The sequence below is a fragment of the Gymnogyps californianus genome, chromosome 19 (genome assembly GCF_018139145.2).
Source record: "Gymnogyps californianus isolate 813 chromosome 19, ASM1813914v2, whole genome shotgun sequence".
Lineage (NCBI taxonomy): Eukaryota > Metazoa > Chordata > Aves > Accipitriformes > Cathartidae > Gymnogyps > Gymnogyps californianus.
This window is the reverse complement of record NC_059489.1, coordinates 13,422,801-13,445,107: the sequence shown is the minus strand read 5'-3', so window position 1 is coordinate 13,445,107 and position 22,307 is coordinate 13,422,801. Positions and strand designations below refer to the sequence as shown.

The 22,307-nt window shown below is 50.0% G+C and overlaps 1 protein-coding gene across 2 annotated transcripts in view; it reads left to right on the top strand.

Moving 5' to 3' along the window:
- The first annotated feature begins 1,118 nt into the window (after positions 1-1,118).
- Positions 1,119-22,307, top strand: part of MAP2K4 (mitogen-activated protein kinase kinase 4) — a 101,982-nt gene continuing 80,793 nt past the window's right edge. Inside the window, exons 1-2 of one of the 2 annotated variants that reach the window (XM_050908356.1) lie at positions 1,119-1,218; positions 17,759-17,791. In XM_050908356.1, coding sequence (XP_050764313.1) covers positions 1,119-1,218; positions 17,759-17,791 — 133 coding nt within the window. The remainder of the gene's footprint in view (positions 1,219-17,758; positions 17,792-22,307) is intronic. The other variant, XM_050908354.1, reaches the window with a different exon arrangement.

Genomic DNA, 22,307 nt, shown 5'->3' with positions numbered 1-22,307 from the left:
AGCACGGAGAAGCCTGGGCAACGGAGGAGCAGGGAAAGAGTCCGCATGCTGCCGTCTAGCACTTGGGTGTCCAGCTCTTTCCTCAGCGGATCTCAATTTATAAAGGAGGTCAATATTTCTGTTACAAATATGAGGAAACAAGGACTCTTGTAGGTGAAGGGACTTGCCCAAGTCATGCAGCAGGCTGGAGAGAGAGCCCATGTCTCTGGGGGACCCATTTAACTGCTCTAATTCCTGGCATGTGCTGTCCCTACAACTAAGGCTGTAAGTTCGCTGGAGTTAGAGGTAGGATCAGAAACAATGTGCTGGAGTGAACAACAGTGGCTAAGGGAGGGAAGAAAATGTGGAGGAGACCGATGGTGGCAGAAAGGCAATGATGCCCTGGGTATCATGGAAAAGACAGGAGGTAGTTATGCCCTGTGGTGGCCAGGGAAGAGGTCTCAGGGAGACATGAGAAGTCTGCAAGTAGCTGCTTGCGTGGGAGGAAAAGTCATGGGTGAAGACGAGAAATCCGACAAAACTGCTCGGACCTGCTGCTGGCCCTCAGGGGGCCCCCCGAACGCGAGGACGGGAGACAGAGGAGAGCAGACGGTCGGGCACCCCCAGTCGAGGGGGCTGCCGGGGCAAAACGCGTGGGACGCACCATCGCGGCGGGGCCCCAGCACGGTGCAGGGCTCCCGGGGGGAAGCCGTGGCCCCGGGGGGAGGGGGAGGGCGAAGGGAGCGGGCGATGCCCCTCCTGCCCGAGGAAGCGGGATCAGAGCGGGACTGCTAGGGACGGAGACGCCGGGGACGCGCAGCTCCCGGGGCAGGGCGCGCAGCGGGGTGGGCAGGGGTCCGGCGCGGAGCCCGCCCGAGCGCGGCCCCGGGGGGCGGCGGGGGCTTCCCCCCTCCCCGCGGGAGGCAGCGCCCGCTCCCGCCCCGCCGCAGCGGCTGCCGCAGGGCGCCGGGGCTGCGGGCGCCCCGCCTGGGAGGGGTTAAGCGGCGGCCCCAGCCCGGGGGCGGACGGGGCGGCTGCGGCGGCGGCGGCTGCTATACGGCGGCGGGGCTCTAGGTGTCCTGCCTGGGAGGGTCCCTGCTGCATTGCAGCCGCCGCGCTGCTCCCTCTCCGCGCACACAATGGCGACTCCCAGCCCCAGCAGCGGCTCCGGCGCCGGCGGCGGGAGCGGGCCGGGCCCGGGCGGCCCGCAGGCGCACGCCGCCGCCAGCAGCATGCAGGGTAAGCAGCCCCGCGCTAGGCCGCGGCCCGGCCGCCGCCGCCGCTTCCGGGCCGGGCGGCGCGCCCCGCTCTAGGCCTCGCCGGGCCGGGCCCCGGGAGCGCCGCTGCCCGCCGCGGGTCTCGCCCTGCCCGGGCCGAGCGCGGCGCCGCCGGGCGAGCGCTCCCGAGGGCGACCCCCCGACCGGCGGGGTGGCTGGCGGCGCCGGCCGCCCCATGCCCCCCGCGCGGGGCCCCGGCCCGGGCGGGCCGCGGCTCTGGGGACCCCGCCGGGGCCGGGGCGCGGCCGTGCCCGCCGTCCGGAGCGGCGCTGCCCGCGGGAAACCCGCGCCGCGGCCCCTCGGCGCGGCCCCGGGTCGCTGGGGTGCCGGCGGGGAGGGTGGGTGGGTGGGTGGGTGTGTGTGTGTGTGTGCGCTCAGCCCGGCCCCGGCAGGCCCCGTTCCGGGCCTGCCCCGCCGCTCCCTGCGGCTGCCGCCTCCCGCCGCGCCCGGCCCCGCTCGGCGGCCCGGCCGCGCCCGGCGGGCTCCCCGGGAGGAAGGGCGGCCCTGCCCGCCGCCCCGGCGCTCCGCCTGGGGCTGCCGAGGGGCGCGGAGCCCGCCCCGGAGCCCTGCCCTCGGCGGGGGCCGCGCTGCCCCGGGCGGCAGGAGGGAGCCGCGGCGCGGGACAAAGGCCGCCTGGACGCGGCCCCGGCTTCTTCCAGCCGGCGACGGCTTTGCGGCCTCTCCGGCCTGACCCGCGCAGGCCGCGGGCAGCAGCAGCGTCCCGGAGGCGGCTCAGGGGGGCCCAGCCGGAGTGAAGGGCGCCGGGAGCGGCCCGTGCCCTCGCCGGGAGCCCCGCTGTGCTGCCCGGGCCGCGGCCCCGGGACGGGGGAGCAGGCAGGCGGCCGAGCCGGTGTTTCTGAACGGCTCGGCCTGCGGCAGGGCGGCCAGGCCCTGCCCTGCCCTGCCCTGGTGCACCCCCGGCTGGGCTCGCCGGCCCGCCTCGGTGTGCGGTGCGCCTTGTCCCTCTGTATCCGTTTATGTGTTTTTTTTCAAGGCAGATGTTTAAGTGAAAACAGTTCAACGGTGAACTTCTGGTTCAGTTTTGTTTTATTCTGATGGAAAGTCACAGTGTTACGGTAGGGTCGTGTTGCCAGGGTTCCCACCTGCACTTGTTGATGGTTGAGCAGTCTTGCAAAAACGGTGGATATTTATTTTTCAGAGAAGCCACAGCAAACAGCTTTTGAGTTTTTCCTTTAACGTTAGACCACTGAAAAATGCTCTCTGCTTGAGCAACATTTTAGGCTTCGTTAGGCTGAGGTGGCGCAGTGCTGGTTTATTTTTTTTTAATTTAATACGGGGTGGTAATACTAAAGAAGCTGTTTGCCCAGTTTTGGGAACTCTTTCTTTATTTTTTAATAGCAGAAGGAAAGGTCGCTCTCTCTGTGAGAGAGGTGCAGGCGCTCTCAGCAAATAATGTTTGTCAGTTGTTTGCTATAGTCTGTGTTCTGTCCCGCTAGGACAGACTGCACTGAGACTGATGGGGACCTGTTTGGGCAGAGAACTGATGATGCAAACTAAAGAGTTTTGTATTCTTGGAATAAAAAGGTGAATTTTTGCTGTTTGCGGCTTCTCCCATGTGGAGCTCTCGTGTTTGCTAGATGAAGGAGCGGGTACCTGTTGGGCCCTGGGAAGGTGGTATTATCTATGTTTACAACACCTTTAAAAAACCAGAATCCCAAACATTGTAAATTAAGTGCATGGCTTAAAAACTTGACCGCAATATGCCGCAGCGGTTGCAATAAAACAAGAAATAGCCTCATTGCAGTGCAGTTACAACTGTCCGTGTTGCCCCTTGTATTTCCAGCTGACCCCTGTTTTTCATATTTATGAATCGTTCCCCTGAATCCCATGTATCTTCAGGGCTGAGAGTTGGTTTTGCACCCCGACTCCAGAACCTGTGATGCCCTGTAAGCTTGTGATGATGTAGCTTCTGCATCCTTTCTCCAGGTGGAGGAAGGGCAGTAGTTTCTGTTGTAGTTGGTTTAAAGTGGCTATTTAAATATGAATTCAGGACAACGGGCCAGTTTGATGATATGCAAGTACTTGTGCTGAAAGCTGGTGTTAGGGTGTTTTTTTCTTCAGGTAACAGAGGAGTGTTTAGGTGTCCTGGGAGGAGCTGAATGCTGGGTGGGCTCTGGAGGAGCAGGTTGCTGTGGCAGTGGTGGTGAAGGCAGGTTCCTGGAACCAGCAGGACACTGTATCCCAGGAGGACAGCCCTCCGCCGGGATCCCTGTGCTGCTGCGTGACCGCCTGTGCGAAGCCGAGAGAGTCCGTGGGTGGGATGGGAAGGGGCTGGACGTGTCTGCAGGTGGTCTGCACTCTGCCAGGGCAGGTCCGGCTGCTCTCAGAGGTGCACCATGGCCTTGCCCCCAGTATGTGTCCCACTGGCGCTGGCTCCCTGCTGATGCCAAGGCAAGCTGAGCTGTCGCAAAGCAAACCCACCAAAAAGCGGCGAGTTTTCCGCGGTTCGGATGCCCAGGGTTTGCTCGTGGTTGGATAGGGCAAGCACTGGCACAAGGGAGGTGCGGGAATGCATTGCTGGGTGGGGAGAAAAGTAGGTAGGACTGCGTCAGTGTTGATTTAATTGGCTTAAATGGTATGGCAAGGTGGAGCAGGGAAGTCGTTAAGCTGGAAACAAGTAATTATATTTAAAAAAAAAAAAGTTTTGCTCAGTTAATTTTCAGCCAGAAACACTCTCTGACCCGGCTTGTGCAACTGCTGCTGCGAGGGAGATGGTGGGAGCAGGAGAGGGTGGGACAACTCCCACGGCTTTGGCCTGTGCCTGCCGCCGAGGGGCCGTGGCAGTGCTCCTCCAGACAGCGATCCATCGCTTTTGGAGGCTGTGCCCAGAGGTCATGTGCTTGGGCAAGCTGGCCTGAGGTGAGAGCCTCTCGCAGGGGGTTTCTGTCTCGGTACGAGGGCTGGCGGTTTCGTAAGGGTATCTGCTGTTGGGGAGTTTGGCAGGGGCTGGGGGTAGGGAGAAGGCGGGGGGTGGTGGTACAGGGGAGAAGTCTTTATGGAAATTGAGACCCATCATGTTGATGTCTGGAGCTGGGGCAGCAGATCCAGAAGGTCTCTACAGGCCACCCTGTTTTGTTTTTAATTCGATATCCTACAGTGTTTTTGATGCGCACGGGCTAAAGCCCCTCCAGGTGACAATACTGAGACGAAGGGACACCTCGCTGTCCTCACGCTGGGCTTACTGCACAGCCGTGGCCCTCAAGCCTCGCGATCAAGCAAGGGGTTGCTTCAGGTCTTCTCACCCTTAGTGTTCGGCATGCCCCAGCTTCATGCTCGTGTCTTCTCCTGGCTAAGTGCATCAACTGTTCATGCCCATGAACCTGGGAGCTTTGTTTCTTCCCAAAGGGTCCCCCCAGCCAGTGCGGTTGATGGTGCCACGTTCAAGGCATGGTTGACAGCTCAGAGACAAAGAAGAGCTGGAATTCTAAGTATTGAAAATAGATCCTATTTCATAACTTTTGAAATTTTTGCTTGTTGCGTGCAAACTGAAGTCTGTCTGGATGCCGGTGACTGCTGGTGTGAAGAGTTGTCCTTCTTAGTTATGTGTGATGTTAAAAGTCCAGGAGCAGTCCTTCATATTTAGCGTCCTGGATGTTTTGTGGAGAAAACAGAGATTCTGTGGGAAGTAGGATTATCCTACTTTGACAGTGAGATAAGAAAAAAAACAACACCCCAAGTGTAATTGGAGCAATTTTGCATTTCTCTCATTGCCAAAATTAGTAATAGTCTTTACTGCTGACATTATGTAGAAAATTATCATTTGAAGAATGGTGGTGTGAAATCTAGAAATGTAATTAATTCCAAGGCATAGGAAGAATTTTGATTCTAATTGCAACCTGCAGAGTCACTCGTCCTACCTCCAGTGCCAAGCAGGAGCTGGAACCACTTATAACTTGCTGTTACGGGTTCAGCTCCTGCGTTCAGCGTTCAGGAAGACTGGAGGCAACTGGGACTTCTCGAAGTACTTGCTGCTTGGTATGCTCTGGTGTCTTTCAAAAGCAAAGCATATGTACTGTATGTGTCTTTTCAGAGTGTACATGATGGTTCAGATGTGTTGGGTGGGAATTCCCAACCCGTTCAGCTGGAATTTGGGATTCTTGGTTCCCTTCACATGTGTGGTCCTGTCTGCTCCCTCATTGAGGCCTCTGCCCTCTCTACCCCACTCCAGCTGTAACCGTTCTGTTTTTAGCAAAAATCAGAGAAGGTCCATATCTGGTTAGAGAGTCCTCTGTGGATATGAGGCAAGGATAGGGGAGGGAGGTTGCCAAGGGGTGTCTGTGTGAGTGCATCAAGAGACTAACTCGAGTCCTGCTCTCACACTTGGATGCTGTTCAGGACATCAGTAATGTGTTGGAGTTGGGCGATGGGTTTCTGCCTACGTATGAGGAAGCTCTGCCCTGTACCTTTCTTTGCCTGGCAGAAAAGAGCTTCTGGGAGGCTTTTTGAGAGGTCAGGAATCGTTTGTGTTTGGCAGATGACAGAATTGGTGAGCACTGCGATGGACTTTGTCAGTCACCGTGGTCAGATGAATTTGGTGTCAGTGTGTAATCTACGCTGTGTCTTTGGGGTAATCATAGTTACTTCAGACAGCGCTGTCGAAAGCAGAGTATTACTTGAAACCATTTGTGGGCATCGCTGTGACTGGTATGATCCTCGGTACGGGAATTTGGTAGGTGATGCCATGACTCTTGTGTCCTCCTCCTCTTTGTGTTGCTGCATTTGTGAGTGCAAGGAGTGACTGGAGCAGCTCTTCTCCCCATTGCTGAAGGTGCTCCTGGACCCAGGCCTGGCAGGAGGAGAGGAACGAGATGTCGATACCTCGATGTTGAGATGTTGGATCTGCTGGGGCACAATGTGGGCGCTGTCAAAAGGCTGTCAAAAGACTTACCTCTCTGAGCAGAGGGGCATAACGGATGGAAAAGGTAAGAAGAGCCCCAGTAAACATGGCAGTTTGCTTAGGGAACCTCAAAGAGGGGAATTTGGGGAACAAAAACACAATGGGGAGATGGAGCGGTTGTGAAGCAAAGGGAGCAGCAAGCGAGCAGCAGATTAGGTATGAAGCAGTGTGTGAATGGCCAGGTAAAATGAAATGTGATGTAGATAAGAAAACAAGGAAGATAGAAAAGAACAAGATAAGAAAAGAGAGGGAACTGGAGGGGAGAATTAATCCTTGTCCTCAGTAGGTAGTAAAATAAGCATTATCTGTCACTGTGTATTAATTACCTGTTCTTATTCTAATGTAGGCAAAGTGAGTTGTATCTTTAGCAGGTGGGAACTGATTGAATAAAATCAGAAGGTGACTGCACTTACTCTTGCCCACAGTGGAATTATAAAACCGGTGTGTGTTAACGTACGCCGCTGGTGCAAGCTGACACTGGCAGATTTGTCAGATTGATGGGTGTATGTCTACTTAGACACGTTTGCATTGATTATGGAAGGTACAGATAGTTGTGCGGTGAGCAAACCAATGTATTTCAGTTCATTTGTGCCTACCAGTTTATTCCTGTACAGTATCTCTGCCAGGATATGGCTGACTGTATCTGCTTTGTGTTTGAGTCTTAGTGTACACCTGTGCGTGTAGGACTGTATTTATATGTAAGCATATGTTTCTGCATTTCAGCTTTCCATTTTGGTTTATTTGTAATCAGCTGACATTCTTAATAAGTCTGTTTTCCTGGTAAAGGGGCAGCCCAAAAATACTAGTTAGTCTCATCAGATGCTGGGAGGCTTTTTCAGTTATTTTATGCTGATTTGATGGAGCCGACAGGAGTGGAAATCACACTGTTGCCTGTCAAAACAAGGGGCATCCAGCTAGAGAAAGATGAGTTTTGTGAGGAAGCAAAAAAAAAAAAAAAAGTACTTTCCAAACTTGATTTTGTTGAGGAGTCCCCCAAATTAAATTTATTCATAGTCCCAGTGAAGCGTTACTTACGGGAGTCTTGTGTAACCACATCAAGCTCTGCATGTATCAAACAAACATGAACGCCTTGTTAGGATCATACAGCTGGGATGTGATTGCTGCTTTTGAAGTCAGATGTCTTGTGTTGGATTTAGGTTTGGTAAGATTTTATGTGAGTTGAAAGAAAAAATGGAGGTCTGCTTCCCAATGGGAGGAATAGCTGCTGTAGCCTATGGAGGCAGGAAAGAATAACTCCATGAGAGAACGAAGCTGCGCGGGGTGTTTGTGTAGTGCTCTGCCCTGCAGGGCAGGAACCAGCAGCAGATGTCCATCCAAGTTTCACTGAAGTGATGTTTATAAAGAAGATACAAAAATCTCTGAATGGATGTGATGCTTCTGGCATCCTTTCAAAGGCTGGAGTGCACTGATCTGGACCAGCTTTCAAAAGGTGCTGTTTATGTTCCCAGATCTCATGTACCTTATTTAAAATGGACTGCACTGTATTCACCAAAGCTATAAATGCCTCCTTAGATGTGTATGTTTTTGTTGCCCTTCTGCTGTGTGCTGAGACAACAGCATCCCGCTCAGGGAGGTGGGAGTTGCTGTGCTGCAGCAGCAGGGTGAAGAAAACCTGGCTGATTTTGGCAGTTGAACCTTTTCATCGTGGTTCAGGGGTTGGCACCTTGGGGCGTGGGCTCTTCCGTGGATATTCTGGTCGGGATGGATTATTATTACTGTACAGTCTGGCTTCCTGCTTTGGAGGGATGAACAAATGTTTTGGGGATTTCTGTGTTGATCCTGGTCATTTATGATTGGGCTGTAACATCTCTTCTACAATGAGAAACCCAGTCCCTGTAAAGACACCAGTTCAGGAGAATCTGTGTCTTTAAGTCAATTGGTCCAGTAGTTATTGCATTTTTAAGCTGGTTTTTTTATAGCCGTTTGGTCAGTTTCTGGTTATTGGTTGCGGGCGGAGGAGCCCTCCTTAGCAATCTCCCTGCGCAGTCACTGTGCTGCTCACTTGGCCAATGTCTTCAGTAAAGCGAATCCTGCACCGTATTAATCAAGTCTGCTGGCGTTCCCTGTGGAGGGCTTTTGTTTGTCTTCTAGATCCTCAGATTTCTTTTTATGTTGCAGGCTTGTTTGATTGCAGAAGAAATGTGTGAGCAGTGGGTAAATGATAGTGCAGTGCCTGCTGAGCGCTGAAAAATTTCTTCCTTTTTAAAAGGTGTGTTGCTATAGCTGGGTTAATTAATGTGCGGTAGTTAACTCATGGTAAATCCCTAGTGAGAGACACTTCACCTGTGTTTCTTCAGTTCAACTCATAGATAACTTGAATACTGCGTCTCTGCTCGGCTTTGACAGTGGAATAGCTAATGCATGTTAGTTATCCCTCCATGTGCACATGCCACTCTGGTGATGATGGCAGTTCTGTTAGGAGGGTATCTGAAACAAAAGCTGTGAGGCTCACCCCTCTCGGTAGGCAACTGGCTTGGATGTTTAGGGTGACTGTTAAAATATCAAAATATTTGATTGTCAAAATCAATGAGAAAGAAAGTGCTCTAAGTTATTCTGAAGGTGCCTAGGGGTTAAGTCATTGTCCATAAAGCATGAAATTGCAGGGAGGGTGTGTTTCATCTTGTTCTCCTGAGACAGGGTTGCAGGAAGGATTTGCACGGTCTTGAAGCCCTCTTTGGTTTTTACTCGGGGTTCTTCTGGTTGTCCGAACAAGACAAAGTAATTTTTGCTGTGACTCTGCACCCTGTTTTGTATCCCCGCCCCACCTCCTTGTACTATTGCTGAGTTGCTGGACAAGTTATCTCTGTTATGAATCTCTTGCTGAGGTTTTGCTAGCTGGACTTGTATAAACTGTATGTAAGATGCTTGGAAAACTGCCACTGCAGGTGGCACCACGTGTGGCAGCCACTCGAAGGGGTGTTACGAGCTTTGTATTGACTGCAAGTGCTCGTACGGAAACTCCTTTAACATATACGTACCTTTAACATATGCAGCCCCTCTATCTGTTTGCCTTGTAGGCATCTGCTGTGTTGGTCGCCTCGCCTGTGACCGGTCCCAGCTGAGGAGCTAGCCTTCCCCTCGGAGGGGGCAGAGCTCCCCGAGCTGCAGTGCTGGTGAGGGGGTAGGACGATGCTGCTGGGGGTGGTGGGAGGGAGGAAACCCACCTTCCCAGAGGCAGGCTGAGCGCGTGGTGGCTTGGCTCCATCACTTGTCAAACTGTGCCTGTACGGCATGCTGGGCGTATGCTTATCCTAAATCCGTGCCCACTAAACTAAGCCTAAGTCAGTTGCTCGCATTGGGAAGCAGGTCCCCTCGCAAGCTCCTGTCGGGTGCTGACAGTGTGTCGGTGTCTAAGGCCAGACAGCCCTCATAGCTCGCGTTGCTGGCAGGGCAGAGGTGTGTGCTGTCCATGGGACAGCCTGATGCTTCTGACTCACCCAGGAGCCGCTCTGCTGCCAGGCTGCCCCGCTGCCAAAATAATTTGTGCGGCCTCCCCAGCTGCTGTCTTTCCTGGGTGCACTGTTGGTGTGGTGGTGGGCTCGATTAGTTCATCTGGCTCCTATTTTTCTGGGTTTGGGTTTTTTTTTGTGTGTGTGTGTATTTTTGCTTGTCAGGGATCAAGCAAATTTCCACAGTTGCATTGCGCTGGCAAGCCACAAGTGTAAGAAATCAGTGCTCTGGTGTACAATAACCTTATGAGTTAGAAGAGCACCATATTGGAGCTAATTAGCTTCCTGCCTGCCTTTAATCCCAGTGTTTTTACCTCTTAGTAACTGTGCCTGACTGGATTAGTCTTTTTTCCGAGACACTTCTTGAAGTTGAAGGGAAGGATAGACTGCAGGGAAACTGGCAGTGGGACAGACTTGAACTGATTCATGTGATTTAATATGGTAAACTCGGAGCACTCGGAGACGGGAGGGATTCATTGTAAACCAAAGGGTGTAAAAGAAGACCGATAAACTTTGGCAGCCAAATACATTTAGAAATGACAATAAGAGGGGAAGGGAGAATTGAAAACTTGCTCTGCCTCAGTGTTTGAGCGTGCCACGGCAACAAAGCTTCACGTCGACCTGAGCATCTGCGTTCAGGAGACGGTGTTCTGGACAGGCTGTGTTGCTGACTTTGGTTTTAAACTTTTCACTCTGCTTTATTTTAAGTTAGGTTAAGCTGTCTGTAATCTTACTGGGATTCCTTTTGTTTGAGGGGAGGCTTTAGATCTTGAAGATACCCATGATGTGCATTTCTTGGTCTAGTTAAGGGTCCATTGCTTCAAGATAAGTTCTGCAGTTCATGCAGCTGCAGTGTTTGTGCTTCCCCATGGTTAGGTGGAAAGGTGCAAGCATGACTTTTATTAGATGTCATAGGTTTATTTAAGTTCCTGTGCACAGAGTCTGTGAATTTCTGAGGAGACCAGACTATCGGTAGGCAAAGGTCCTTGTGGAGCTCTCTGCGCTGCCCGTTGGATGCCTGCTCCACGCCTGCACAGACCCTGCACAGGGCGTGTGAGAGATCGTTGGCCTGGATTTGCGTCAGGACCATCATGTGATGCTGCAGCGCATCTTCCAAAATGTGTGACCTTGACTCCTCAGGCTGTAGCCCGCCATGGAGGGATCTCTGCTATTGCTGTTTGTGAGGAAATACAACATGGTGTTGCCAAGCGTCCGCTCCCTGTCTCCCTCCCGGTTCTGCTCCCAAACAAGCTAAACTGCCGTTCACGTGAATGTGTGCAATAACTTTGTGCTTAGCCGAGTACGGCCCATTAACTTTTGTATGAGCATCAAGGGAGATGGAGAGTATGTATATTGCACAAATTGCGTATTTATTAGCTGCTAAATTGATTTCCTCTTCTGCAAATCGAAGCCTTTGTGTTTGCCCTTTACTGGAGGCAGAGCGAGCCCTCCAGGAAGCAGACGGCTCGCGCTGATCCTGGAGCGAACAAAGAGTCCAAGCGCCAGGAATTAGTCTGTGTTTTGAATAATTTATCTGATCTTTCTGAGGTGCTTCAGGAGATGCCCTGTGGTGTAAGGAGGACAGCTGTTGGGAGCAGACAGAGCTGAGCTGAAAGGGAGTCGGTTCTTTTATCAGTTTTTGTCTAGGCTTATTTTTTTCTGTGGACCAAAAGGGTTTTATGGTTTGCTTTGGACCTAATTCTCTGGAAGTGGTTCTCTGAACTGAATTAGCCATCACTTTGCTTTTGGACCAGAGAGCAAAGTGTTTGTACTTTGAAGAGATTTGTGGACAGAGATAAAACAAGTTTCCTTTAAAAACACATGGCTGTGTTGCTTTGACCTGGGAGGGGTTATGGACTAAGATAAAAGCATTGCATTTGGAAATCCCTTCTGGGGAGTGATGGGACCATGTCCGAGCTTCCAGTTCCCCTTCTGAACAGTGTCAGTTCAGGACCCGGTCTCATTCCAAACACTGGAAACCTCACCCTACCTTTGATGTCCTCTTCTTTCCTCCTGTCCCACTTGGAAGCGTGGATGAGCAGAGGGCAGGAAGAGGGAGGATGATCGGAACCGCTTCATCTGGGACTGGCGGCCCAGAGCCGAGGATAGACACGGGAGTTTGGTCCTTTCTTCAAGGTTCTTTTTGCCTTGGGGTAGCGGGAACAGTCAGCATGTGGAAACTGGGGTGTTTGGATGTCTGCTTTTAAAGCTGGTTTCCTTACTGATTTGGGGAAAAGTAAAGGTCGACTCTCTTCTTTCTGATCTGATGTAGCCCAGCTGTTGTAACTGGAAAGTGTGACTGTATGGTAGAAGTATGTATGCAAGTTTATGCAAAGGAGTTGTGAATGAGCTCGCACTTCTATTGGAAGAAGAAGGGGTTGGATGTAAAGGTCTGGAGGTGTGCTGCTTTAGGCAGCAGCTTGGCAGTTGAGTTCTGGCTTCACTGGGGGCACATGTTCTTGAATATCTGAACAAGTTTGCCAGCGTTCTCCTGGAAATGCAAAATCTATTTTAAAATATGTTTCTAATTAATTTATTTCTTTTTGAGAAGAGTTGGAGTAACATCCTGGAGCTTATCTGCCTAGCTGGTTATGCCAGTCGTGGCCAAATACGCTTCCTACAGGTTAAGCTTTGCCACTGTGCGTCAGTGCTAGACATCCTTGGGGCTGAGAACGAGAATTTACTCTGTGGCCTGTTCCCGTGGCTTCATCCCTGCTGATCCTGCCAATGAGGGCCGCAGCTGAGCAAACGGGAGAAGAATCTTCTCAGCAAGCGTGGAAGTGGCGAAGGTTGAGACAGGAGTGGTGGGAGCTGGTGTCTGTGGCCCACATGTGTCTGTACGCTCGCACGGGAGGGCTCGGCTGGCTTCCCCATCAGGGACACGATTTGGGATCTTCTGTGACTTGAACTGGAAATTCCAAGTCTGATTTGTCAGTACAGCTGCTTTTTTCCTGCCTTACAAAAATAAACTGTAAATGAAGAATGTGTGAATGCAGGGTTTATTTCAGCGAAGACATGAAATGTTTCTGGGGCTGGTCATTTGCTTTAATATAGACGGGTCTTAGTCACGACTGACTTGAACGGGAGCCCGTAACTGAACTGGCAGTAGGGAACCTGCTTCATCGCTGAGCTGCCAAAGGTCTGAGCTGCACCCTGCCTCGAGCCAGGGCACTGTGCTGCTCTCACAGCACCTAGGACGGAGTCCAGGAGCCGCTTGTCCACGGTGCTATTTCCATTTAGTAAATAGAAGCTTTCTGGGAAGGTTTGTGTTGGGTTTCCCTCTCAAATCTGATTAATATTCTGACTTTGGCAGCGAAGCTCTGACTCCCAGCGTTCATATCCTCAGAGTAATCCTGTGCTGGCGTGTCCTGAGTCTTTGAGACCCAAACCAAACACAACGAATGCTCTGTGGCGACGTTCTTCAACTGGTTGATTGTCCACACTGTGGTGCAGTGCACCAAACTGCAGAAGTAATAATACTGGGGTCAAAATCTTGCTCTCCCTTTGGACATCACATTCAAGAGATGTGGGTTTAGTAACCAATATTGGTTGCTCCATGGCAGCTGAGCTGGTGCAGGTGAAGGTTGGGTCGTCTTTGTCCAAGCTGGCAGGAACTGCTGCTGCTTTACTGCCCAGCAGGAACATTGACTCATGTGCCAGGAGAACAAGTGACTGCTCAGTCAGTGTTACATCCAGAGAGGTCCACTAAGCTGAGTGTCCCCATTCACCGTGGGTTACAGCATTCTCTGCATTTGCAGCAGTCTCACAGCAATAGTTTCTTCCAAATTTCTACCCATAAAGTCCAAAAGCTGCCACTGTGATGTGCTGGAGGAAGAGGCTATTCCCAGTACTTTGGATATTGCAGAAATGGTAATTGTGAACAGAACTTGCAAGTGATGCTATGAAGTAATTTTGCCCAGTGCTTCAGAGGAACGAGGTAACCAGTATATGCTAGAAGAAAAGTTCTCTCAGTCCCAAGTACGCAGTTGTTTTAGACTACTATGAGTTTGATATGCACTGGTCCATGTTAGGACTCAAAGAAAGACAAAGACCCTTGGAAATATCTTTAAAAATAATCACAGAATGGAAGCGCAATGAGAGAATTCTGTCTGGCACTCCCCCCTACGTGTGCACTCACACTCACTCTGCCAGGGTCAGCCAGAGCCCAGCTATTATGATAAGTCCTTCACTCCCTGCTTAGACATACTAGCAAGCTGGATGCCCAAGAAATCCTGCCACAAGTTTAATATTTTGTCTCCAGTAGTTACCCCTTTCTACCTCATATGTAAGCATATCAAGCTCCTTTTTAAAAACAGTTTGGACTCTGCTTTCCAGAATACAATTTCGGTCATTAGCTGGAGATGTTCTTTCAGTTGCCAGACTGGGCTGATTTCATGACAACTGTGTAGCTATTGATCTTTCATCTTCAACATGTGTGCTGCTCCTCCCTCTGTAATGCCTGTTTCTTGGAGGTGTTTCAGGGCGTGATGGTGCTCCTGCCCTGGTGTGCCTTGGGCTAGGCAAGGAACCGGCCTCTGCTACCCTTTCCAGGAAACGGACGCTCTGTTCCTGCTGATGGGAAGTTATTTGCGGTGACTTTGGAGTTCATTTTGTCTCTTGAGTTTGCTGACAGCCTTGCATGAGGCAGAAAACGTGGGCAGCAGGACCAGGCTGATACCTCCAGCTTCCCCCTTGCCCTGGGGTGCCTCCCGGGGTAGCAGCACCAGAAGTAGACTCAGGCTGTGCTGGTGCAGTGTTTGATCAGCCATGAACAGAGATGAGCATTGCATCACTGATACAAGGGCGGCATTAAGCAGCTCCCACCTTCTCAGCAAAAAATCGTGAGTCCTGGTGTAGTAGAGAAATTGCAGCATCTTAAACTAAGGCATTGCGGGTCAGTTTTCTCTGGGGTGAGACTTAAGGCAGACAGTGAGCAGCACTGGCGCTCGCCATAGGCTGCGCACAGATGGCTGTGAAGGTGGAAGACTTATTTGTGGTGCTCTGACACCTTGCAAGAGCCAGGAGGAGCCTTTGGTGGTTTTGTGTGGGGCAGTCAGATTTTTGTATGCAGAACTGGTGCATGAGTTCCTTTTTCTGGGAGCTCTGAGGGAGAAGGAGTTAATGGGGACGAGGGCAAGGGAAGAAGATAGCTGGATCTGTGTTGGGGCTACTGGCTGATATTTTTGCAACAGTCTTCTGTTACCCAGCGTGAGACCGTGGGGATTAGCCGGGCAGACACTCAGGCTCCTTCCGTACTGAAGACCGGTCTGCCCTCTGCACAGCAGTAGAGCTTTTTTCCAAGGACTTTCAAAATCTAGCGGACTTGGGGAATTTTTGTTGAGAGACTCTATGGTGCTTATTCCTTTAGCAGAGAAACTTTGTGTTTGCCCCTAGTTCTGGGACTTTGAAAGAATGAAAAAACTTGTATAACCCCCAAAAGAATCATGTCTGGTGTAGTAGCTTATAATACCATGGCTGAAAAGGAAGGTAAGGAGATGATCAGAAAGAAAACTAAGGTAAAAATGGCATTCACCATCTCTGAAAATCTAAATGTATTCAGGGCTTCTGTCTGGACTTCAAAACCTGTTTTGAGAACCACGGTGCAGCTGAGCAGCGCGGCAGCGTGCGTGCACGTCCCTCAACCTGGAGCTAAGAAAGAAATACTTCAAGGGGAGAGCAGAGGTGACAGAGGCAGAGCTGGGCCAAAGGAATGGGAAGAAGTTTTAAGGCAAGACAGTGAACTTGCAAGCTCATCAAGAAAGCCAAGTTGGTTTTGTAGGGGTAAAAGGAACTTTCATTGCAGAATGACATAAGGATTTTTTCCTTTTGTTTTAAGTTTTCATGTTTTCCTACCAGCCAGGTGGATTTCTTATTTTCACTAATCAGTATTATTAATAAGATTTCAGAGCCTTAAAATTGACATTAGTAGACTTTTGTGGATAATTTCAGTTACAGTTCTTGCTTGATTCTTGATTCTTGCCCTCTGAACATATTGCCAGCCTGCCGTGGTGGCTTTTTGGTTATTTTTCAGTTTTTGTATGCTATTGTAGAGAGAAAACCAATTAAAAAAAAATTAAGTGTTATTCAGGAGATTGTGTAAGTTGTAGCTGCTGGTGTGAGGGGACACCAGGTCTTGTGAGACTCGTGGTGAAGTCCAGAGCTGGCAGCAGTGTGCCCGTGGGGAGTGCACAGTGCTGCTGGCCGGGACCCGCGGTGGGAGAGAGCAAGGCTGGAGTTTTTGTTTCTCTTTTTGTCTCCATGGTGTTGGGTTACATAGTTTTTGCACGCTTCTCAATCCTTACTTGGAGTCAAAAATGTCCCATATTTTTTGTGTCCGAGGTTACGTTAAATTGAAATGTGCCTGTAGCACATAGGGTGGTTTTTGAGAGCTGGAACAGTTGCCTGGCTGAAGCCCTTAGGCTGGTCGATGAGCACCCAGAGTTTCCTGTCGGTGGATGATGGTTCTTACTATTCTGGTGGCTGACATGCTCGTGCTCTTTTGCTGTGTGCCTGGCATGTGTGCACGTGGCGTGCCATCGATGTGCTCACCTTCAGTGTGCCAGAAACCTGTCTCTGTGCACTTCTGAGCGGCTATGGGGAAGCAAGCGAGCTCCAGCCAGGTCCCCTTTCTCTGGGTGCCTTTAAAGCTTTCCTTGCCATACGATAAGGCGAGGCTGTGGAGACAGCAAAGACGGTGTTTGCTCTGGTACAAAGTATAGCTGCCATCCCGTATGGCCACAATGTGTTGTGCGGACTTATTGTGGCTCATACTGGTTCTGGGGTGACAGTACTGGTTCGGATGTAAACGTCCTAGAAAAAGTCAGAGGTAATATCCATCTCCATTGGCTTGGTCAGCAGTGGTGGAGAGGGACAGGGCTGGTCTCGGCTCTGCTGCTGGCTGGGCATGTGCTGCTCATCCTTGGGCGGCCGCTGTGCCTGAGGGAGATGCCGTTTGCAGGCTCTGCTCAAGGTGCGCAATGCATCATTGCAGGGAGCCCTGTGCTACCCGTGGCTGGTGTGGTGTCAAATCCCCCTTGCGCGACGCTTGGTTTCCCTTGCCCTTAATTTGTCATCTTTGAAGGTAAAATGGTCAGAAACAGCAAGCCTGCAGCTTCCCGAGAGTGCGATGGTGCTAAATTCCCCGTGCACATTGCTTTAGTGCCTGCATCACCATAGCCTGCTAGATCACACATGCCTCTTACGAGTGTTGGTGGGTCGTCTTCACTGCTTAAGGAGTTGGAGCTTTGCCATGATCGGCCCCTTATATCAAGCACCAGATCTGTAGCCAGGTCTGAAGTGTAGTTACTCCTGGTGTGACCCTGGGCTCGCTGCGGGCAGGGGTGAGGAGGGGGGGCAGCTCTGCATGGAGAGGAGAGGGGCTGCAGGCGATGCTGCTTGCTCAGGCTGCTGTTGCACAGCGTGAACCCGTCATTAGCAGCACCCATGTTGGGATATGGCAACAAGTCGTCGTATGCGTCCTCCCCTGCTCTGGGCAGGCTTGCTTGCTGTAGGTGTGTAATGCTGCTTGCTTTACCAGGTCTGGTCTTTTGCTGCGGTGGCAGTGCTGGAGAGCTGGTCCCTTGTGGGAAATCACCTGGGCACGTGCAGCTGGACTGTATATTTTAAAATACTACTTAATATGAGCAGATTTAATGCAAACCTTTAACTTTCTGGGGACAAAACAACCTCTTCAGTCTTAAAGGGTGTTACTTGTTACCACCAAACTCTCATGATAGAGCTGTTCTGTTCAAGTAGGCTTTTTATAACAATTGGCAAGAAATGCCCAAATAGTTACTGTTGTAGTTTTATTAACAGCTGGAAGAAACTAATACTCCTTACGGTACCCTGATCTCCTCTTTGCCTGCCAGGTACCAGTGCTGGTTCCCTTGCTGGTCTGTTGAGCCGTGCTGTCTCTTGAGATTGGTTTATAAAATGATGGATCCTGACATGACAGGATTGCTCTATATTCAAAGCAATGCAGTCTAAAGTTTAATCTAAAAAAATTGTTTTATTTATGATTTTGGAATTAATATTGAAACACAAAAGGTGATTCTTAACAGCGATGCGCTGCTTTGACTTTCAGCAAATGAATGAGAACTGGTCTCTTGCTTTAGGCTTTCAGATAAACTTCTGTGAAAAGGTACAAAGTAAGCTACGCATTTTTTTTTTAGTATTATCCTGCTTTTTTTATCAATCTCAGTACTGGGAATTTGCTTTGTCTTTCAACTAGCAGCTGCGGCATTCCTGCTCCTAAAGAGACCCTCCATTTTTCACAGTGCTAGTGAAGTAAGAGCTCAGTTAAGACTTTTAAAAAGGTCACTAGTTGTTGAGGTGGCTTTATGCCGTCTGCTTTACATGTAAAAAAAGAGCAGTGCTCTATCAACATACAGTTACACTAATCGTAGATGGAGTGGGGATTTGCTGCCTGCTAAATTGCTATGAAATACCATCCAGGTGGGATTCGGCAGTTTGATTTGCACTTGTTGAAACTTCTGCTGAACGAAGACCTGACTTCTTAGGTGCTTTTATGTGGTGGTGAAGGGTATCTATCATCAGCTTACAGGTGAATACCTCAAATTTCTATCTCGAGCGCGGGCCGCATGGGCACCAGATCCTCTCATGGGTCGCTTCTGGTCCTGCTCCTTCGTGAGAGGCGAGAGCAGGCAGAGAGGTCCAAGACGTCGTTCCTGCAGGCAGCGCTGAGGGTGCCCAATGCTGCCGAGCAGCCCCTGGGACTCGGGGAGCTCTGTAGGATTCATCTTTCTGTTTTCTGTCATTGGCTTAGGCTGTGCGTCGCTCAGACATCCAGTCAAAGTACCCTCTGCAGTAAGGTGGGAGCCTTATTAGAAATCAAGATTCTGCATGGTTTTTTTCTTTTTTTTTTTTTTGGTTAAATCTGAATTGTAGAAATCTTGTGACTCTGCATTTCTTTCAGTTTGCATTTAGAGTTTTTTTTGTTTGCACTCAATATGCATATTTGTTCCAGTGATTGTAATATCTAGAGAAATAATTGTTAATGTTTTTTAAACAATTGATGTCTTTGGGCTTTATCTCAGTATATTTTGTGACCACTGTTCAGACACATTTCTTCTGAGATATTGTATATAGAAAATACTTTGTTGGCCATAGCTTTTCACAGAGTGATGCCTTTCTGTCTTGGAAGAGCTGAGAAGGACGTATGCTCCAGTGTTACAGTGCAGAGCGAGCCTGTGTGTCAAAGTTGCTCCCCTAGGACAGGGTTGGAAAACACGTATTTATTCACTAATAATTTTCTATTAGCACAAGATATACAAATCTTTAGGAAATTTGATGTTTGAAGCAGGAATTTCAAAACTCTTCTGCAAGCTAGAGCTGTGTGGCAGGATTGGAGTTAGAGTTGTAGACCTTTCTGGTAAATCCCTGAGACGACAGCGACTGAAATGTGAAAAGAGGTGGAAGAAAAGCATCTGCCCAGACAGAGCGGCGGTCTGCTGGAGTCTGGACGGTGGAGCTGTGTTAACGGCTCTGCAGGTGAGACTGAGTCAGAGACGGGACTTGCTGCTGGGAACAGCTGGCACGCGATGTTTCATATGAACCTTGGCAGCTTAAGAAGGTTGATTAATATTTATTGAGGACAGTGGCTTGCTTTTTGTGTCAGTCTTTTTGCCAGTTCCCAGTTTTCTGGCACATTAAGAAGACTGTAAATGCTTCTGCAGGGTTTTAGTTACTTCCCCAGCAGTGCTTTTCATCTGAAGCTGGGATCTTCTGTCAGGCATAGACAGTCCGTGTGCATTGGAGGGGTTAAAATTTGCTACAAAACAAAAAATCCTCAATAAATGATATTTCAGGGAAAAAAAAAAAAAAGGCTTTGTTGTCAGAGGGTTTTGCAAAATAATGAGTTTTTCCAGAGCTCGGCAGCTGGATCTGATGGTAGGTAGCCCCTGAAGCAAACTGGTAACGAATGGAGTCTTAGGGAAGGGAATTTGTTGTTTTCCCATTGCAGGAGTGGACGGGCTCAGAGGCTACCGTAAGCTGAGCACCAAATAACCAGTGAGTCCTTTCTGAACAGCTCAGCTGACTGCGTTGGTTATCTGAAAGCATAAGAAAAACATGTGAACTGCTTTGCTGGTGGCAGGAGAAGACTGCGCAGCACGCCTGCTAGCAGCACGGTGCCAGGGCTGCTGCTGTAAGGGCTTCAAGAGAGCAGGCGACAAAAAAACCCTCCAGCATCACCATGGATTTCTGACATTGGTAGTTTTGAAGTGAAAATTCGTTAGTATTTCCAGCTTCTGAACCGGTGGTGCGGTTTGTCCTACGAGCAGCGGTCTGCTGCAGCCTGAGGGGATGAGGTGGGTGGTTTCCCACCTGTGGTTTTGCAGTGACGGCACGGAGGTACGTGCTGTAAGCTCTCCGCGGCGGTGGGGTCAGTCACGGACCCTGCGCAGCGGCTCACGGTGGGCAAGGCTGTAAAATACTGCCATTAAGATCGCTTGGCTGACTCCTGTGCCTGGAGGTAGGAATGCAGGTGGGTCAGGCCCAGGAGGCTGAAAGGCATTAAAAAACCCCCTAAACCAATACTTTAGCACCTGCCTGCCAGAGCACTGCAGTTTACCTTAAAAATGGGGAAGATACGTAAAAGTGGTTGAAAAAATGGGATCGTGCATGGGGTGCTTTCGCTGCTGGGGAGCTCCTGAAGTGCTGCATAGTGGCGATCTTCATCCCCAAGAGGTGTTCTGATGCAAATGACATGTGTTTCTATAGGAGCAGCTGCTGTTGTACATCCGAGGGTAGGTCGTCTTGGTTTGAACACCCAAAGTTGTTCGTGGCCTGAGTTTTATTCCAGGGAAGGTTTCACGTGCTGCTAAGGGAGAAGAGCGAGTGCCTCCTTGCATGCTGCGGGGTTGTTGGCCTGGTTTCCTCGCTGCTTTGGAAATCTGCGTAAAACACGGTCAATTGGCTGTTCCCCAGAGTTAGTCATTGACTCTCAGAATGGTTTGGGTTGGAAGGGACCTTCAAAGACTGTCTAGTCCACCCCCCCTGCCAGGGACAGGGACATCTTTCACTAGATCAGGTTGCTCCAAGTTCCATCCAGCCTGGCTTTGAACACTTCCCATGATGGGGCATCCACAGCTTCTCTGGGCAACCTGTTCCAGTGTCTCACCACCCTCATCGCAAAACATTTCTTCCTTATGTCCAGTCTAAATCTGCCCTCTTTCAGTTTAAAACCGTTGAAGGTATAGATGAAAGATCTACATTTTGTCGGCAGGAAGTTTAACCTAATGCGGTCAGGTGCTGGGAGAGCGAGCATGCCTCCAGGAGGGGACCTTGTCCAGCCCGCCTGGGTGGGACGGGGGGAGCTTGGGACGAGCAGCGGGGGCCGCATCCTGGGACCCTCTTGCCGGAGCAGCCGCCTGTGCCGCAGGACGGGCAGCGTGTGTCAGCATGGAGAGCTGCTGAGAGAGGCGACGGTGGCTTTTTTCCCTGTAGACTTTAACCAGTTCAGTTAAGAAGTGAACTGTTAGGAAAGTACTCAAGAAGATTCTTTTGACAGAGAAAATACCCAATTTCTTCCTAGCAAAAATTGTGTACAGCAAAGGCAGATTTTGATGTTGAGTATTTTCTATTAAAAATACTGTTGACTGTTACATAATGACAGTGTGTTTGCTTGAATTACCCCCTACAGTATATTTTAATTGTAGTTTTCTCTTTAAACCATGTTTTAAAGTGTTAGGAGTGTATTAGCTGACTTTGTGCATGTTATGTGCAAATGTCACATTTATTTTGAAGGAAAGGATGATGGAAGCATTAATGTGTTTGTGAATTCTCTTACCCAATTAAAAGCTTTCTGTTTCACAGGCAAATTTTGTAGTTTGTGTTTACCAGCTGTTAATGAGAATGTCAGGAGCTATTGTTTTTTATTTAATTTATTTTTTCAAGTCCGCAGTCAGTGCTCAGTAACTGTTGGTAGCGAAACTGGTGGCGCTTGCAGTGGGCAGGAGGGGTCTCGCTGGATCTGGCACTGGATGGCACATACCTGTTGCCCTCTCCTGGTAAGTGATGGTTTCTGCTGTGGATCCACTTTTTTGCCAGAAGAACACCATCTAGCCTTTAATCTGAAGGTGATTTTTTGTGCTGAGAAGGGAAAAGGCTGTTGCTGTTCTCTGTGCAGGAAGATCAAAGGTGTGCAGCGGAGGGGGATGCTTTGCAGATCTTCTGTTTCTTGTAAATGAAAGGAATCTAACACAGATGTCTCAATTTCTCTTGTAAGCCATCGAGAAGTGGCAGGATTTGATCTCCAACTCTCTACAGCTCTTTAATGGAAAAACAGCCGCAAGTATCTCAGCTGAGGACAGGAGCTTTGCCTTATTGAATAATTTGACAAAACTGCGTACTGTCAGGTGAGGCACGAGGTCTGTTGATTTTCTGTTGAGCTGTATTTGAGAGACCACGGCAGTAAGCAGTCGGTTTATTAATAAACTATGAAATGAGGGGGAAAGGTTGCAATGCGACCAACTTCCCACTGTCCTAAAAAGAGCAGCTTTTTGCTAGCAGCTTCTGCTGTGCGCGCTGGAGTGCAGCTCCACGAGGCGGCTGAATGCAACGCTGAACCTCCTGTGGCTTAAATCCCCATCCCTTTCCCGTGGCTTAAATCCCCATCCCTTTCCCGTGGCTTAAATCCCCATC